Genomic DNA, 19,677 nt, shown 5'->3' on the forward strand with positions numbered 1-19,677 from the left:
GTTGCTGTGGATGTCTAGATTTCAGTAAGACAAGGACGTTCACATTTGTAGGCCTGTAGATAAAAGAGTTCATAGGATTCACTGCTAGTTGCATGCCTCTTGCAGAATCGTTCTGGAGAGATCTCTAGTGGCATGTTGCAGGTTTCTGCCCTTGTCCCTGGCCTATTTATGAATTTGGATAATGACTTGGAGGTGTGTTTGCTCGCTGGTGGATGAGAAAGCTAAGAGGAGTAACTGAAAACAAAATGCCAACGAAGGATTTTAAAAAGTCACAGACTGGAGGATGAGTGGAAAGGGACTGAATGAGTCTTTTAATTGTGACAGTTTTCTTGTCATCAGTTAAAAATACCACTGTTAAGTTATAGACTGGATAAGATCTGGCCAAACCGCAGAAGAGATACTAGCAGTAAGCACTGGAAATTTGTGACATCATGGGAATGTGTGGTGTGTGTTGTATTTGTCTAAAAAGAGTGGAAGGCCATGATAGATGCCAAAGACACAGAACAAAGGTGGCGCGGTAGCACTGGGACTGAGTTCTGCAGAATCGGCCAGGTCATGTCTGGAATGCTGTGCTAGTTTTTACATTACAGTGAAATGTTTTTATTGTGTAATATTTGGTACATGAAAAAGAATACATATAACTTGTAAGTTATGAAGAAATCAATAAAAGAAATATCTAAAGGCCTTCATCCTAGCTTAAGAATGGGAACATTCCGAAGATACGGAATCTGTGTTTTCCTCCTCTACCCCAGGAGTAACCATTATCCTCAATTTGTCATTCCCTTGCTATTTCAAAAATAATTCACCATGTAACGTGTGCATTTCTAAGCAATGTATTACTTTTTAACTTGTTTTGAGTATTAAAATGCTCCAATACTTACCGGAAGAGTCAGTATTGTTAAAAAGGCCGCAGCACTCAGGCAACCTGCAGATCCAGTGCGATCCCTATCTGATGCCGGTGGCATTTTTCACAGAACTGGAACAAGTAATATTTGTATGGAAACTCAACGACCCTGAGTAGCCAAAACAGTCTTGAGGAAGAAGAACGGAGCTGGAGGAGTCACGCTCTCTGACTCAGACTATACTACAAAGCTACAGGGCGGTACTGGCGCAAAAACAGACACATAGATCAAAGGAACAGGAGAGGAAGCGCAGAGATAAACCCACACACTTACAGTCCTTCTACAACAAAGGAGGCAAGAACATACAAGGGAGAAAAGACAGTCTGTTCAGTGAGTGGTGCTGGGAAAACGAGACAGCTACCTGGAAAAGAATGAAATGAGAACATTCTCTAATACCATATATGAGAGTAAACTCAAAATGGATTAAAGACCTAAATGTAAGATTGGGTGCTACAGAACTCGTAGGGGGAATCGTAGGCAGAGCACTCTGACATAAATTGAAGCAGTATTTTTTTGAATCTGTCTCTTACAGTAATTGGAAACAAAAGAAAAAGTAAAGAAATGGGACCTAATTAAACTTACAAGCTTTCGTGAAGCAAAGGAAACCATCAACAAAAAGAAAAGACAGCCGACTGAATGAGAGAAAATATTTGCAAATGAGATGACCGATAAATGATTAATTCCCATTATATATAAAGAGCCCATACAGCTCAACATCAAAAAACAAACAGCCCAGTTAGAAAAGGGCAGAAGAACTGAATAGAGGACATGCAGACAGCAAACAGGCATGTGAAAAGATGTTCACCATCGCTCATCATCAGGGAAATGCAGATCAAACCCACAGTGAGGTATCACCTCACACCTGTCAGAATGGCCATCGTCAAAAGAACACAAATAACAAGTGTTGGTGAGGATGTGGAGAAAAGGGAACCCTTGTACACTGTTGGTGGGAATGTAAATTGGTGCAGCCACTGTGGAAAACAGTATGGAGTTTCCTCAAAAAACTAAAAATAGAGCTACTGTCTGACCCAAGAATTCTACTCTTGGGTGTATATCCAAAAAACCCCAGAAAAAAACACTAATATGGGAAGATACATGCATCCCAGTGTTCATAGGGCATTACTTATAGTTGCCAAAACATGGAAACAACCTAAATGTGTATCAGCAGATGAATGGATGATGATGTGTATATATACAAGGGAATACTACTCAGCCATAAAGAAGAATGAAAAATTTTGCCATTTGCAGCAACATGGATGGACCTGGAGGGCATTATGCTAAGTGAAATAAGTCAGACAGAGAGAGACAGATACTGTATGATATCGGTTATATGTGGAATCTGAAAGATACAACAAACAGTGAATATAACAAAGAAGCAGACTCACAGATAACAGAGAACAAACTAGTGGTTACCAGTGGAGGGGGAGCAATATAGGGGTGGGGGAGTGGGAGGTACAAACCGTTGGGTGTAAGACTGGCTCAAGGATGTATTGTCTGACACTTGGAATATAGCCAGTGTTTTTGTAATAACTGTAAATGGGAAGTAACCTTTAGAAATCGTCTAAAATTTAACAATTATTTTAAAAATGGTATAATACTGTATGTAGCCTCTTGCCATTTGCTTTTTACATTTAACATTATTTCTAAGATTCATGTATATCCATTGTTCTCATCTGGACCAGAGAACAGAAGATAATTTGACCATTTTCTCATTTCTCCCAAGGATGGCACACATGTAGCACCTTTTAGGGAACATAGGAGAGGAGCTAGCTCATTACATGTAACGGATGCTTTAGGCTAGCCAGTGGGGCTTAATTCTCTCTGTTGGAACCTGGGGGAGAAAGGCTGAAATTGTTACACGTGACTCTAGGTTCATTTTTACTGATAATATGTTCCATTTGTGAGCATACTAAAGCTTGTTCACATATTCTCCTAGGATGGACATTTGGGTTGTTCCCGGTACTTTTGATGTTTTTGTGGCTAATGCTGCTGTGACCATATTGTCTGTTTCTCTGGGTGCACAGGATTGACTGTTTCTCTCAGTACACATCTGAGTGGTACTGCGGGAGACTGCTACATTTTAATGGGGATGTGGGTAAACCAGAGAGTACAGAGGAGGGCAGTTACCATATCGTAACCAACCATTATTTTCCCTGTTTTCTTAGGGATTGAAGAGGTTAATGACCATTTGCCAGAAGCACTTTCCTACAGACCCATCAAAATGTGTGGAGTACAATGCACTGTGAGAGCTGTGAGTGGTGTGTAATTATCGCCAGGAAGCCTAAGGAAGCAGGGCATGGACTTCCGCAATTAGCAACAGGAACGAGAGAAGAAGAAAAAAGTTTCTGGCCTCTGACTTCTACCTAAGGCAACTCTTGGTTTTAAGAACTGTCTTGGCTCTCATGACACATCCGACTGCAAAATGATTTTTATGTCTTGCTTTTATTTTAAATAGTTGAAAAATTAAGTTCTAAAGACTTTCCCCCATAATTTAAATGTGTAGACAAGAGTCACAGAATGGGGTTTTAAATGACTTTTTCCCTCTAGACCTGAAAGTTGCAGTTAGAGGATTAAAAAGGAACATTTGAGGATGGACTTAAATTATTTCTGTAAAATGTGGTAATTTTCACATTGCCTTTTATGTAGTATTTATAGAAAAATATTTTTATATCTTTCAACAAAAATGTGGAACCATTTAATGAAACTTAATAGTCCTTAACTGTGGCTGAACTTTTGCGATCTTGCAATAGATTTGAATGTAAATGTTATTACTGTTAAGGGTTATTTTTCTTGCATTTTAAAGCCTTCTTTCATCTTCTAAGGAGTTCAGCTCTTCCAGTGGGTTAAAATGGTTACATTTTGTGGTTTTAATTTGCATTTCGCTGAGGACAAATAAAGTTGAGCAATTTTCGTGTATACTTAATGGCCATTTGGATATTAACTTTTGCGGAGTTTCTGTTCAAGATTTTATTTTTGTCCTTTTTATTTCCTATTGAATTGCCTGCCGCCTTCTTACTGACATCGTTCTCTGTGTATCCTGGCCCTGAGTCCTCTGTTGGACTGTATCGCAAGTGCCCCCCCCACGCTGGGGTTTGCCTTTGTGCTGGGCTTTCTGTGCGCGGGGGAGATGATCTTGTAACTAGCTCAGCTGGTGACATAACCTTTGTCGACTGTCTTTGCCAGATTTTATACAAATCAAATCACGTGACTCATAATCTTTTCATAATAGCATGCCTGAGTATAGGATTTGAGAGAAGAGGAAATTGTTTTTGTATTTTTGTTAAACTTTATAGATTTATTATATTATTGTCTTGTTAAGACTTGGTTCTTACTTTTCTTCCTCCGGTCTACAAGTGTATGTGCCACGTGTGTGGTGTAGACACTGCCAGCTGCTCATCCTGTCTTCCTTGTAGCAGCCCGACTTTGTTCAGAGCTGCCGTGTGCACTGTTGAAGCTACTTGCTCTCCTAGGACCCTTGGAAGTTAGAGTTGGTTGTGTGACAGGCCCAGCAGTCACATGAGCCTTTTGGGTGGGACTTCCAGGAAAGCTGGTGTTTTTCTTGGAAAAAAAAAAAAAAAAAGACTTAGTTAACAGACTTGTTGCCCTTTCTCTCTCCTTTCTTGGAAGTGGCCATGATTCTTAAGTGCTTTGTAGCCAGCCTGCAGTCTGGACAACGGGAGACACATGCTACAGATGGCAGAGTTAGGTCTTTAATGGCATCGTGGCGTCATTGTACAAACCTAGCCAGGGTTCTCCAGAGAAACAGAACCAGTAGGAGGCTTTTTATATCTGTTGGAATTGATTCATGTGGTGACGGAGGCTGAGACTCAGTAGTATAAATTCCAGTCAGAATCCAAAGGCTTGAGACCAGGACAGCTGCCGTGTACGTCCCAGCTTGAGGGCAGGAGAGGACCAGTGCCGTGGTCAGGCAGAGAACACTCCCTCACCCCACCTTCTGTTTGGGTGAGGCCCACCCACATGGGGGAGGGCCGTCTGCTCTAGTCAGTTCACTGATTCAAATGTTAATCTCATCCAGAGACACCCTCACAGACACTGGAATAGTGTTTAACCAGACATCTGGGCACCCTGTGTCCTAGTCAAGGTGACCTATAAAATTAGCCATCACCACTACCCCCTGGGCCTCATGTTCTGGGAGAAGAGTATGGAGGAAGCCCCTGCAGTTGTGTTTCCATCTATCCTGCCGATTTCAGTCCCTGAGCAGTATGTACATTGCTCAGAGTTCCTGGCTTTTGGCTTCCTTGGGGCTTGTAGCAAGTGTGTCCTGGTGGTTGAGGTCACAGCTACCTCAACTGGAGCAGGACCTGACTTTGCCACAACCTAATAAGATAGACGTAAATACAACAGCTTTCATTTGAATGAGCTCTCTGGGTGGTGGCACCAGGGCATTTCACCTGCAGGAAAGCCACTAATGGAACGGATCTCAAAGGCAGTTCAAAGGCCACCAGGGTTTTAGAGCAGACAGAGACCGAGAGAAGTGCTTCTGGCCCGTAGTGGAGCTTCTTGTCACTCTGTTGGACAGAAGCATCCAGCTCTTGTCTCTTATGTTATTCCCAAATCTCCACTGGAGTGACAAATGACTTTGAGAGGAATGAACTGAACACCTCTATAGATTGAAAAATATTTGAGAAAGTGCCCGTTTGTGATTTCATCATTTTGGGCAAAGTATCTTGATATGCTTTGACCTATTATTAACCACACAGTTTCTTCTAAAACAATGACCTGCATGACACTCACATGCGCTGAAGAGGTACATGTTTTTTGTCCTTTATAAAGAAAAAATTTTTTTGACTGGCAGCATCTCTGCTGCACCTGCCACACCCTGCTTTGTGATGAGACTCTGCCAACCATACTTCTCCTTTGCTGACTGGCTTTTTGTTAGGTTCTACTGATCGTGGGGCAGGTGGGACCTGGAGAGGGGAAGAAGGGATCTGTTCCTCCGTGTCTGCTTCCTGTCCCTGACGGGGAGGGCCCGGCCCTGGGTCTGCGGCCCCGCAGAGACAGTTCATTCTGGAGGAGGAGATGGTTCTGGCTCACAGGTTTCCACACTTTTGTAGAACCAGCGTCCTCTTGCCGCTCAGAGGTCCCGGCTCTCTCAGCTGGCGGCCCTCTTCAGACGGTTGAGTCCCGGCTCTGCGGGGTCCTGCCAAGTTCCCAATTAACTGGTACCCACTCCAGCGCTTCCTTCCGGCTCCCAGCTTCTCCTAGTCCCGTGCCTTGGTTTCCCTGCCCTGAGAGTGGCAGCTGCTTCCTGTGGTGATGGTCTCTGTGATATCTCAGCGTCCCCTTTCTGCTGTTTCCTCTTCACTGTCTGTTTTAACAACCCTTTATATTAAGTCATTTCTGTTAAAATAATGGGAGCAGTCTTGGCCTCCTGATCCCGCAGGCAGCCAGAGCCTCCCTCTCCTGGCGGCCCCAAGCTCCGAGTGGCTTCCCACTAGCGCTTGTGGACTTTCCTCCTCCATCATGTGGCCCACCATGTGCGCGGGTAACTGAGATGATGGGAAAACTAGCGTTTTACCCACCGCCTGGTCGGGAAGCCGTCCTTGCTCCCTCCTTTGTTTCCGCTCTGCTCTTCCTCAGTCTCTCCAAGACCTTGTGTCCATTCCTTCCTCTGCTTTCTTCCACCTCACCGGCACCTTCTTGGCTTTGCTTTTCTCTGCAGTCCATCTCCATCCTGTTTCCATCATTTCACTTCTCACCAGGGCCATGGGCTCTCTTCCCCTTCTGTCTTTCTGCCATATCACACAACAAAACCCAAGTCCAGGTCCTTCCATTGGTCTCCTTGTCCTCAGTGCCACTGGAGGGGACTTCGTACCACCCAGTGTCCAGGGCCGGCTGGGTGGAGGTCACTCTCCAGCCGCCATTCCTCCCGGGCTGTCCTCACCTGTGACTCTGCTCCGTCCTCGCCCTACCCTGATACCTTCCCCCTCTCCACTTGGAGGGTGGCCTCACCTGCCTTTTCTCACACCAGGTTGAACGTGGAGGCAAGCTTACGGTTATTTCTACCTCCACACTTACCAACTTTTCTTACCTTACTTGGAGGAAGAGTTGTTCCTTCCCATCAGAGGCTAAATCTTCCACTGACCGACCTTGCTTGCTTTCTTACCATCTTCTGATGTGTTATGTACTTTACTTTTTATTTTCTCCCTCCCTCCACCCCCAATGGAATATAAATCTCCTAAGGGCAAGGATTTCACATGCACCGCAGACGTGAGGTTAGAAAGAAAGTCATCGTGGGTGATTCCAAGGGTTTTGGCCTCAACCCTGGGAGACTGGGTTTGCCTGCAACTGAGCTGAGGAAGCCGGTTTGGAGGGAAGGTCAGAAATTCAGTTCTGCACGTGTTAGTGTGTTAGACGCCACGTGGAGATGTTGAGTGGGCCAGAGGGTGTACAAGTTGCAGAGAGGAGGTCCAGGGTCTAGGGATAAACATAGGTGTCATCAGCATATAGATGACATTTAAAACTTTAGGCCAAGGTGAGAGCTACAGGAAGTGACTGCGGACAATGAAGAGGCTTCTGGAACTGAGCTCTGGGACACCCCAGTGCTGGGACCTCGAGGAGATCAAGAAAACCATCGAGGGTGATTGGAAGGAGGAGTCCTGGCTGGGATAAGGAGGGAAACCTGGAGAATGCGCTGTCCTAGAATCCAAGTGCGGAGAGTGTTTCAGTGAAGGCAGCAAGAGGGTCAGCTGTGTCCAGCGCTGCTGGTAAGTCACATAACACGGGAACAGAGACTTGACCTTGGACTTGGCGTTGTGGGGAGTCAGCCTTGACCCTGACGAGGCCTTTTGGTAGAGTGGGAGGACTGGAAGCACAATTGGAGTTTTATGGAAAGTGGATGAATGAGTGAAAAAAGGAGCCTACTCATTTGTGGGGGTAAAAATTTATGGAGAGAAAAATGGGTTTCTGATTTCTCAAGAATCTCGGTGCAGTTACACATGTATGGGCCTCTCTGTAAATCTGCTCTCTGCTGATGCTCGGGAATTGCAGTCCTGGCCCTTCCGCTCCTACCTGAATAGATCTGAGTGTGCAGAGTTAGAGGCCATATCTCTGCGCATTCTCCGGCCTTTTCTCTGTGTCTCTGAGCAGGCGGCAGCTTGCACAGGAGAGGAGTGAGAGGTCCGGTTTACATGCCTGCTGATCTCTTGTCCGTGGGGCTCATTTTACTCTCTCCCTTCTGTTTAATGCTGGCGACCTCATTTCCGCTGACGTCGTGGTCGTGTGCCTGGCTGTCTAGTCCACGAGGGTGTAAGCCTCGGGAGACCTGGACCCGTCCCAGGGCGAGCAGTGAATGGAAGACTCCCACCGCAGCCCTCTGCCTGCCCGTGGCCCACGTCCCTGGTTCTCTGGTGCTCCTCCTTCTAGGATTTTATGTCTCAGCCTTTTTGAACGGATATTCTGGGGGAAGGAAGGGAAGGCCTGGCAGGTTTTAGTGCTTTCTACTGGAGCTGGGTATTTAGTGTTCTCTAATGACGCCTTTTTGGAATGGCCTTGTTGGCACGACGTTAAGGGGAGTGCGTGTTTGTGCGCGTGCGCGCCTGTGTGGGGAAAGGTAGGCGAGAGTGGGAGAGAGCCGGGAAGCCCCATCTTCCTGTGGGCTGGTTGCTTCCATGTGCGAGCGCTTAACGCGATCACATATTTATTTCCTGAGGGGCGACATATTTACATGTAAAAGACTTACAGAAGATCCCTATTTGTTTGAAATCAGTGTTGATCCTCTCAATACAGAGGCCCTGGCTGCTTTGCCAAGGACAGGCTTAGGAAGTATAAGACGCGGTCCTGATGGGCTGGCTTCCAGATGTGCTTGCTGCGCGTTCTCGGCGGCTTGTTTCCCTCTGGGGCAGGGGTTAACCCGCGCTGGAGGCAGATGCTTCATTCAGCAGGGGCCTTCCATCCAGCTATGCTGTTGGTGGCCAGATTTCTACCTTCGTGCTAGTGAAGAGATGCATGGTAGGTTAGGAACCAGGGATGCAGTTAGAGTAAAAAGCTCCACAAAGAAAGCCAGTCACCGATCTGCCCATCAGTGTGGGACTTTTGTACCTGCAGGCCCAGCGGGCTGTTGCCTTGGTGATGGGATTTAGAGGGTGGGTGACTGAGCTGTGATACGACGAACAGCAGTGGTCTGCCTGTCTCCCCAGTCGGCCCTTTGTGTCCTACCCAGAAGTAGGGACCACACGAGACAAAGGATGACCCGAGAGTCCAGATGCCCTCAGCATTTCTTCCACGTTGGACTGTTCTGTGGGAACCGTACCCAGCCTAGCACGTACCGCGCACGGGGCCCTGTTTGTCATGAACAGTGATACAGATCCTAAAATGGCACCCTAGCAAAAGCTGAGCCCTACTCTCAGGCCCTTTTTGTAAGAGAAGAAATACCCGAGACTGTTACCTTTGTATAATTAACAGAAGGAAACTAGAGAAAGAGGGAACTAGCCTCTGCTGGACAACCCGAGCTAGTCTACGTCACGGAGCAAGCCAGTAAGATTGTCTGTACAGACTGACTTTCAATGTGAGCCGATGGCACAGGCAACCAAAGTACAGATCCCTGGAGCCTGGGCGGCATTTATTAGTTAGAAACGGAACGTCCAAGATGCAACGGAGATCTTTTTTCATTTTGAAAATGCTTTAATAAGTGTTGACAACACTGTTTTGCAAAATGTAAAGGTACTATACAAATTCTTAATACAAAAAGAATAAATTAAAAGCAGATTTCTTTTTAATTCTGCAACTTTGTCTACAACATACATCTTTGTCATTGATTACAGTTGAACAGAATCCAGTAAAATCATTTTCCATGCTCTACAGTCAGTTTCAGGAGCAGCCTAATCCTTGTCTCCCCGTTATTAAACTAGAGTCCATTTTCCACAACTTGTAATAAACTATTGACATTAATGTATGTGTGAAACTTTACGCCTAGTTAATTAAGCAGTAACTGGTCGTCTGATAGCACCTGGGTGGGGTCTGCTCTATGGAGAACTAAACTAATACTGAATGAAAACAGACTGGAATTTTAAGGGTCAACACTCAGCTGCGTGTGATAGAATTAAAAGCCTGCCTGTCTCCCAACAGAGTCTGATGGAGAGGTGTTCTCACCAGGCCCCTGGCTGGACGATCTCTCACACGCATCCAGAGAATCCAGCAGGGACGCTACGTCAGACCAGGGGTTTCATGCTTCACCTTAATTCGCTTTGAAGAAATAGGGATCTTAAAGAGCTTGCAAGTGCTCGTATACGGTAACTGTTTCATTTTCCACCACGCCGATCCTTTACCTCGTCGGCCTCAAAGGACCAACACTTTCTGTACATCTTGTAGTAACTGAACGCAGCTCAACAGTAAAACCTGTTTTACTTAATCTCCGTCTTCACTACCAGACTATCATGATGTTTGTCTGAACTGTAATTCTGCCCCCTCCCCCAGCTCCATTCCTTCCTGCCTCCCGAATCCAAAACCCAAGTGTTGAGAAAGAATTTGCGTCTCTCATTCCTATTTATAACCCAGCTGGGCTGGAAACTTGATCGACTGACTTCAGACTTGATTTCAGACTACGGTCCGTGTTGTATTATACAGCCTGCAGCCGCTGTTTCCCTTTCGACTTTTCCTGTGGCACAGAGTTCAGTCTGATTATTCATGCATCGTCTTTTGGGAGAAAGAATATGGCCTAATATATATATGTTTCCAAATGGGAAAGGAGAAAAACCTGCTGTTTGTAGCTCTGACTATCAAAATAAGAGCAGTAGCCACCCCCCATCCCCCAAATCATGTAATAACATTATAATCAGTGTGATTTATCCTGCAGGGTTTACCCCTAAAGTCTTCAGTGAACATTAGTCCCTTCTGCAAGCTGGTATCACCAACCCAGCTGCACAGAGCCGGGGAGCCCAGGCCCTGAACAGTCCAGACTGGACCCCCGCCTGCTGGGGGCCCCCAGAGAACCCCCCACGGTGCTTTTCGAGCTGCAGCAGGGGGAGCCCCATGGTTTTTGATTTTATTTTCCTGTTCATTCTTACCCCTCTGGTCTGGTAGAGTCTGCTGTTATTCTTGGATCACATATACATGAAAAAAAACAAAAGATTTTTTTTTACGCTAAAGCTAACTTCAGTTCTGCTTGCCCACGAAGCTGCCCCCACCCCGGCTCCTGTCCCTGGCTGGCCAATGCCTTTCCAATAGGAAGTCATTACAAGTGAAAAAAAAACCCAACAAAACAAAACCCCACCCACCCCAGTTGCGCCGGTAAGCACAGCCTACCACCTCTGTGGAGATCGTGTTGTGCCGTTGAAATAACCCAACTAAGAGTGTGCGTTTGTTACTACTATAAAAGTATTTTTGAGGCCTTTGAGGATTGATGGCTTTCCAGTTGTGTATCAAGCACAGCTCAAAACACATGTAAACGTGCAGCCCCCACATACCCTCCTCTCTCGCCCTTCCGCTTTGGGTGCCTGCAGACCAGGTGGTCCTTCCAGCTGGCTGCTGCTAGTGGGCCCTCTGGGAGCTGGGCATTTTTTCCAACCCTGCTCTGCCTGCCGGCTAGCCGACACGTGAGGACAGTCCTCCTACCTACGGGCACGGTTGGGTTCTTGGAATAAGTGCCACACTGGTGACTGGGTGCCGAGAGGAGTCGGACCTGAGCTCTTTTTCCCACCAGTGCTCACGAACAGAAAATGGGCCACAACAGTTAAACACGCGAAAGTATCGCAATGTGCTTTTTCCCTTGGTTTCCCGTAAAAAAGAAAATGAAACACCTTGTGCGAAAAAATAGGATACACTTTTACTGGTTGTTTTAATGAGAGAGAACCGCTTTTGGCAAGCATCACCTTACGTTTCCTACAAATCCCCAAAGGAGAGCAGCTCTGTGTCTGGGCCGAAGCCCCGCACAGGGCTGAGCGCGCACGCTGCCACTCCCCGGGCCTGCCCTCCCCCGGGCCCAGGCTCAAGGAGCTCAGGTCAGCGGTGCCCGTTGCGGCTCCCCCAGCTTGAGCGTCACCCTGGGTAAGTTTTTCAGGCTCTCGACTGAGAGGGGAGGTGGCATGTTAAGGGACGAAGAGGGGAAACACTTCACAGACAGTTGACTTTCACTTGTGGGGTGTGGTAGCAGTGGAGAATTTCAGAAATTTCATTGCAGAAAGAATGTCTTCCTCTTGGCCCCTCTTAATTTTTTTGTGTTTTTATTTGTGAATTTTTAAAATCTTTGGCAGCATAGAACTGATTGTGATCCTTATGCATCTCTGACGTGTTCAGCTTCCTTTTTTCATCCCCCTCCCACAACAGCCACTCCCTCCCAGGAGAAATTTCAGCTGAATGTTCCCACGAGGCATCCTCTTCCCGAGGCGCTTGGCTGGCCTGCGGGTGGTGGGCTGGCCACAGCTGTCGTCGTCTTTCTGGATCACCCTGTACTTCAGTCCCCCTTCCTGTTCTCCACCAAGGCCGCTTGTCCACAGGAATTTGATGCCAGCAGCTTCCCTGATGGTTCCTGGCCTGGGGGCTGTCGCGGTGGGGGGAGCCACCAAGGCGCCATCGAGGACTGGGGCCTGGCTCTCTGGACAGGAGAGCCAGGGGACACACAGTGGGACCGGAACCTTCCAGAATGTCTCCTCAGTCAGGTTTTTTGAGGGTGAGGGGATGTGGAGACAGGAGAAGAAAAGTGCTGAGGGCTGAAGCTGGTGCAGGGTGACAGTGTGTGTCTGGGTAAGGCAAATGAGAGGCAGTGAGGTGATCTCAGAATGGCGTTGAGGCGGTCAGATTGAGGCCGGCTGGCTCACACGAGGGTCCCGGGCTTGGCTTTCTCCTGCCCGTACCACTGGACATCTGCTAGTTCTGGATAGAGGGAGGAATCCAGGAAGCAGCTATCACTGTAGCTCCTGCAGGGAATCCAAGAAGGAGACGAGACAGTCAGCAGGGGAATGACACTCGCCAGCCTGCATCCAGAAGCACGTGAGTATGCGGGGCCCGATGTGGTCAGTAATCTTCCCTCTTCAGGGGGAACTAGGCCTGACGCAGTGCTGGGTTTACAGAAGGCTCTCCCGGACGGGGAAAAGTCCACGTAAAGGGGACCTAAACCTCGAACATCTAGAAGGAATTGGAACTAACAGGAGGAAGATGGAACTAACACTCACGCAGTGGTCCGCAGGCTCGACTGGATGTGGGAATTGCCTGAGAACCATCCCCCAAAACACTCCTGCCCCACCCCAGAGATGCTGGTTTACTTGATCTGGGGTGTGCTTGAGTGTCTGGAGCTTTCAAAGCCCCTCAGCTGACTCCCTGCAGCTGAGGCCCAGCACCCTCAGGCTGGCTTCCTCAGGATGCTTCTGTTCTCAGAACAGTTCCTTGGTTTTTCCTCCACGAGCTTTCAGGCATAACCGGTCACTAGATTTTTCTTCTATCCTGGAAGCACATTCGAAATGTCAGGTTTCCCTGTAGTGAAACTGAGGTGACATTTTGAATGGTGTCTTAAAATAATGCTGTTTATTTTAAATAGCACATATTGCTGTGTGAGTATATTAAAAGAAAGTATTGAAAATATACAGGAGAATATATAAAAGACTGTAAAAAAAAAAGCCTTTCAAGTGTGCGTCACTGTGTAAGTTGGGTAGAGGTGCAGCTGTCCCTTGGTGTCTGCAGGGGACTGGTTCCAGGACCCCCGTGGGTACTGACATCCGAGGATGCTCTCAAGTCCCTGACGTTAAATGGTGCAGCACACTTGGCCCTGTGTATCTGCAGCATCCAGGTCAATGGATATGCAGGGCCAACTGCATGTATATTGGAAAAAAGTCCCCGTATTAGTGGACCTACCCAGCTCAAATGTGCTGTTCAAGGGACAAATGTTTTTATATATCAAGGAGCAATCAGAGCGCTGTGCTGAAGCCAAAAATCGTTACTAGGGATCACTATTAGGAAAACAGCCCCTTCTCCAGTGACCCCAAGCTAGTGCTTTCAGGGCAAGGTAAAGAACACACTTCATCTCAGTGAATATAAGAATGGGCTGGGATTGGCCCAGGAGTCACCCGGAGGCTGGTTACTCAGCCCAGGGCAGCCCCTGACGCCGGCGTGGCTAACCTCGGCACCCTGCTCGGAAACAGAATACGTCACCTCCCTAACTCCACATCGTCCTGGAGGTGCTCTCCACCAGGGTGTCACCCCCTACCCTCACTAAGGGTGGACAAGTGACTCAGCGGGGCCAGTGAGACTCCCTGAACCACAGTCACTGGTCAAAGATGGGCATATGCTGAAGCAAGGCCAAGCAGCGTTCACACTACAGGGATGTCAGCGTCCTCCTGAGAATGTGGTCGCCGGGAGCAGGAGGTGGAGGTGGAAAGAGACTGAGCAATTCCCGGCTCCATGTCTGTCCCCAGCCACAAGGCAGGTATGATAATACAAAACCCACTAGTTCATACAAGAACAGTTGGATCCAGATCACGTTTCTGGAAGTTGGAATAAATTAAGGTTACCTGCTCAACTGTAGAGAAGACACAAGATTTTTGATTCGCCTAAGTTCCAAATAGCTTGCTCCTCTTTTTCTTAGCTTCTGATAAAAATTACCTCTTTGAAATTTGTGTTTCTAAGAGCTAGCTTAGATAAGAGTTCATGGAAAAGACCAGGTGGACGTTCACATCCCAGAGGCACAGGAAAAGAATGGAATTTCTTCCAAGAAGGACTCCCCCCCACCCCAAACCCAGGTATTTTACAATAGCTGCAAGCCTTCTGAGATGAACAGAGGATGTCTGGGGCTTGATTAAAAAGGACAGGTGGGTTTTGAATTGCTTCTGGAGCTGCATTTCTGTTCTTGTAAAGACTAGATTTGTCAGACAGGTACGGTTGCATGAATAAAGCCAACAAGCTCTATAAACTTGACTCCGTTCAATCTGTTTTAACAGTTTGGTACAGCCATGGGATCCGAAGGAGACTTCCGATTTCAAGCCCCCTGTGTTTGGTTGACCTGCCTGACTTTATTTGGGATTTGGACAAGGCCAGACTGTCCTTCTGGTGAGCACTCTTTTGGCTTCTGAATTAGAATGCACTTGGTTTAGATTTAAACATACAGATTTTGCTGAGAGCAAAACTAAAAAATTGGAGGGCACCAGCTGAGCACCTAATGAGAGACATCGTCAAAGCACAAGGCCCCGGGGTAAGTTCAGGGTGGTCACAGACAAGCAAGGTTCACAGTAGGTTGCTGGCCGCTTGCAAGAAAATTCCGTGTAATGAGGGACACCCAGTCATGGTCTGACCTACGGGGCAGAGGCCATCCACCAGGAAAAGGAAGCAGCCTGTGAAAGGCAAACGCAAACAGAACCCAAGTCCCAGACCTAAGCATACCCCCTTGCAATCGAGGGTTTTTTCCTCTGCTCTAGGGAAGACTGCAAAATGGGATCCCAGTCATCTAACTGCTTCAAGGGTGCCCCCCATCTTAGGAACCCCCCCAGTTTTTCAAAAAAATTGTGATGTCTCTCTGCATGCACATGGACCCGCTTACCCAAGACGAACTAGAATGATGGTGGTCACTGTGAAGACTGTTCCAGGGAGACAAGATGGTTCATTTAGGAAGTGCACTGGAAAGGAAGGGCTCCCAAGTCAAGTGGAATGGGACATCTATTTTAATGGGTATGTGGGAGCCTCCAAAACGTTTCAAAATTACCAAATACCTTCACTGAAAGATTCATTGCAAAAGGCTAATAAAAAAAATTAAAGATACAAGAGATACCTAAAAGACTAAGACGTTACAGAGGTTAATTCCTACGCCCCCCCTACTCATTCTACTAACCCTTCATCCACACTGTCTCTGAAGAGACTGTGTGACGGTAAACAAAAGCCGGTCAAGTTAGTGGCCTTACAGACACCCCCATATCTGCCCTTGAAGGAGGACCCCCCAAATGGGCTCCCCCGGGGTTGATGGAACCCCAAGGGATTCTCCTGTAACTACTATCACTTACTCCCTTAAACAGCCAAGGGCAAACTAATACTAAAATTAACGGAAAACCTCCTCCGATTCTGGCGGGTACCAGAGCTGCACTCTCTAAATCCCACTGGCTCCAGTGCCGGCAGGGGGATCCCGGTCACACCGGCAGACACTGGTGCGGGGTGAGAACTCCCACCAGGCTCAGCGTTCCTGCATCTCTGTCTGCAGTGCCCACTGGACACAGAAAGGTAAACTTTCTTATCCCTTCCTTTCCCAATCCAGACCCACCAGGTGATCTTTTCTCTCCCAGGGACAGCTGTTACCTTCTTGTTTGTCCAGTTTTGTGTCCTGAGAACTTGGCTCGGCCACCGTCAGGCTGGGCAGATAGAACGGAAATGTAAGTTGCACTCATTTGCAGCTGAGGTCCCAGTGATGAACACCAGCCTGCAGAACTAAGTCTTAACTTCTTTTTGTTACCTTTGGGAGTGACTCTGGACCTTGGGAGGATGGTGTCCTTTTGCACCCTCTTTGGGAATGCGTCTATGGGGGTCTTTCAATACTGCCAGGAATATTTACTGTGTATCCCCCTGGCAGGATATTTTAAAGGACTGTTTTAAGTAGCTCGATACTCAGAAGTTGGCCAAACTGTAAGCTGATATTCAGAGTCTGTTAGGAACTCTTTAAAGGCTTTATGCCCTAAGTCAAAATGAAACTATGTACCCAGAGGGAAAGAAAAACATTCCAAAGACAAAGCTCTAAATCTAGAGCACAGGAATCTTTTGATTTCCATCTTAGTTGAAGAGCTCCCTGATCTAAAGAGAATGCAGCTGGATGGGTGGGACAGCCTCTGATGTCATTCACGTTGCAGCCCAAATCCCCTGCTGTCCTTCTCTTATAAATCTCATCTTTGCAAGAGCAGAAATGCAGCTCTAGAAGGCCACTTATGCTTTTCATCAAGCCCCAAACATCCCCCATTCACCTCAAAACATTGTAAAAGGTCTGGACTTAGGGAAGATCAGTCCTTCTTGGAGGAACCTGCATTCTTTCCCTGTGCCTTTGTTTGTTCGCTTGTTTTTTGTTTCAGTTTTTGGAGGGGAGGTAATTAGGTTTGTTCATTTTGACGGAGGTGCTGGGAATTGAACCCAGGACCTCTTGCATGCCAGGTATGCACCACCCCTCCCTGCGCCTTTGAGATGTGAGTGTTCTAGCTGCACTCCTCCAGGAACTCTCACGTAGGCCAGCTCTTTGAAATGCAAACTTCAGGGAGATAATTTTTACCAGAAGGATAAAAAGACGGGAAGGCTATGTGGAGTGTAAGTGAATAAGAAAGTCTTAAGTGTCCTCTCCACAAATAACTAATGAAAAGCTTTAGCCATCTGAGCAGGTAACCTTCACCTACTCCAATTTTCAGCAACAGGATTTGGATAAAACTGTTCTTTCTAAACTAGTAAGTTTTACATTCTTGTACCTGTCTCATGGCTAAAATTTTAAAACAGAAGCTTTATGATCTCTGCAGCTGTCTGTGTTTATGTGTGTATGCTGTAAGTTTGTAGTATTTTTCTACCTCTGAATAGTACTGCCAAAATTAATTTGTAAAAGACCGTATTTAATTGGCTTAAAGAAAAATAAAAATTAAGAATTCTAAAACTCAGAAATACAGAAACTTTACCCAAATGTTTTTCATGTTCACGTGATCTAGGATAAATCTTTAAACCAACAAACTTTAGCTTTTACTTACTAATTAAAGGAGGTGTGTTCAGTATAATGCAGACGTACAACTTCTGTTGTACCTGGATTTACTAGTCAAATACGGTCATGTTCTCTGTGTTACAAAATTTGTCAGCAAGGAAGGTAACTTAAGATGTTGGCTAGCTGTTTAATATCGTGAGAAAATTTCATGACTAATCTAAACACAGTTGTTAAGAATAGGAGACCAAATCCATATAGGTCATGATCTGTATGTTTCTCCCTGAGTAGAAGCTTTTCCCTGTTGGTAAGCAGCTGCCTCTTTTGTAGCAAAAAAATTACTCCAAATCATCACTCCTAAATGGGGCAGCCCCATCATTTTTGCATAGCGAACTAGGAACTCATTTAACTGCCCAGGAAGTCCAGGCACTCAGCAGAGTCCTTCTTAGGCCGTGGAGGCGGGATCATCCTCAGCCTTCAGGACTAGTGGAAAAGACTAGTGGCATCATTAAACCCAATTAGGAAAATTTTCTGAGGCTCTGAAACTTCCCTTGATCAAGGTGCTGTCGCTGGCCCTTTTGAATCAAACGTCCTTACCTTGAGCAGGACATGAGCTCACTCCCTCTGAACTAGTGTGTGGCAGAACCGTGCGTTCTCTGTGTTCTGAACCTCCAGCTGCCCAACAGGACCTATCACAAAGTTGCTGGTCACCTACTCTCTCTTCCTCCTACAGGTTAAAGAAGCTTATGCAGAACAGGATTAGAACCTGACAGCTGACCGCTCACCACCTACTTCCCACGGAACACGGCCGCCAGAAAAGACACCCACTGAAGGCCTCCTGCCTCCCTCCTGGGAAAGGATCTCGTCTGGGACTGCTCACCAGGTCCTGCACAGCTAAACTCCAAGACAACTGTCCCAGCTGAAAGGAGTCACAGGACCTGAATGCGCCAGCAAAGCCACCAGTGAGCTCACACTCAGGATCCTCCAGCACCAGAAGCAGACGACATTGGATGTGGACAGCTATCCCACGACACTGGACCAGGCCTGTACAACTTCTTATTTCACTCTGATGCTTTTGCAAAAGTGAGATTCATGGAAAAGAAACTACCAAGAGCTCTTGACCACCAATACCGCTGCCAGATTACACGGTGTTGAACCTTGGGTACATACTTCAGAACTGATGAAGGTTCCACCTGGCTTCTGGTCCTGTGTGAAAGCTGGGACCTCAAACCCAACGGGCTGGGAAGACAAGCAGCCCGCACAGCGGCAGACTGCGTCCTGCCAAGATGTCCGATCAGGAACATTTCCAGCCATTCCTCCTCCCTCTCTGACCATCCTTTTCCTAATTCTTACACTGTGGTGAGGGCCTTTATGGTTCTTTCGTCCGTCTTTCCACTTTGCTTTGGCCTGGAAAGATAGCGCCATTGTTCACATGTCTCAGGCCCCTGCAAAGCCGGGCGGAAATCCGGCCTCTGAACGACTGATTCATCACCATGCCAGTGACGCTACGGCTCTGCCCAGCACAGACTTCTCCCTCACTTCCAGGGCCTCAGCCAGCCCCCTTTCTACCGTGTCCAACTTCCTAACCTGGGGTTTGTTTCCTTGTCTCTGGGTGACACCCCGGGAACCTCGCAGGGACACAAGCCAAGGAGAAGCAGAATAAAACCACCTGTGCTGTCCAGAGACCCTTGAACTGTCCTGGCCTCCACAGCTGTCACCTTTTGAGTCTCGAACCGCAGAAACACAAATTACCAGGAAGCATTCATGGTTCAACATTTGCTTCCCTGGGCAGCTCCCCGCTCCCATGGCCAGGAGGGGTGCAAACAGGGCTCGGATTAGCACTGTCCTTACGTCTTGAAGGTACAGCCGAATCTGCTGGTAAAGCCATCGCTGCCCAATACAAAGCCCTGGACTCTTGGGCCGAAGTCATTCTTGACGATAAGAAAGCCCTGATTATCCTTTAGCTGAGCGAGGAGCGTCTGCGCTGTGACCAACACCGCCTGACACTGCTGGGGACGCGGAGACTCAGCGACATAAGATGACTGGACAAGCCAGTCGGCTTACGGAAGTGGCTCCTTCAACAGGATCTTTCTTTGACTGACTTCTGATTAGTCTGGGCTTGGGGGAAGCACGGCTCAGAAGTTACTCCAGACACTGGGAATGACTCTGCTTGGAAGAACCACA

The 19,677-nt window shown here is 47.2% G+C and overlaps 2 protein-coding genes across 4 annotated transcripts in view; one reads left to right on the forward strand and one right to left on the reverse strand.

Annotated features, from left to right (window-relative positions):
* The window catches only part of PRPF18 (pre-mRNA processing factor 18), a 40,414-nt gene extending 36,589 nt beyond the window's left edge, over nt 1-3,825 (forward strand). For all 3 annotated transcript variants that reach the window (XM_032473724.1, XM_014559774.2, XM_006173653.3), the window contains one exon: nt 3,068-3,825. In XM_032473724.1, the coding sequence (XP_032329615.1) occupies nt 3,068-3,148 (81 nt within the window). In that variant the 3' untranslated portion in view covers nt 3,149-3,825. The remainder of the gene's footprint in view (nt 1-3,067) is intronic.
* Nucleotides 3,826-9,524: 5,699 nt separating this feature from the next.
* FRMD4A (FERM domain containing 4A) overlaps nt 9,525-19,677 on the reverse strand; it is a 276,313-nt gene continuing 266,160 nt past the window's right edge. The window contains 1 exon segment of the mRNA XM_032473723.1: nt 9,525-12,775. The gene's annotated coding sequence lies outside the window, so the exon portion shown is untranslated.

Source organism: Camelus ferus, chromosome 35 (assembly GCF_009834535.1).
Source record: "Camelus ferus isolate YT-003-E chromosome 35, BCGSAC_Cfer_1.0, whole genome shotgun sequence".
In the NCBI taxonomy this organism is placed as follows: Eukaryota; Metazoa; Chordata; class Mammalia; order Artiodactyla; family Camelidae; genus Camelus; species Camelus ferus.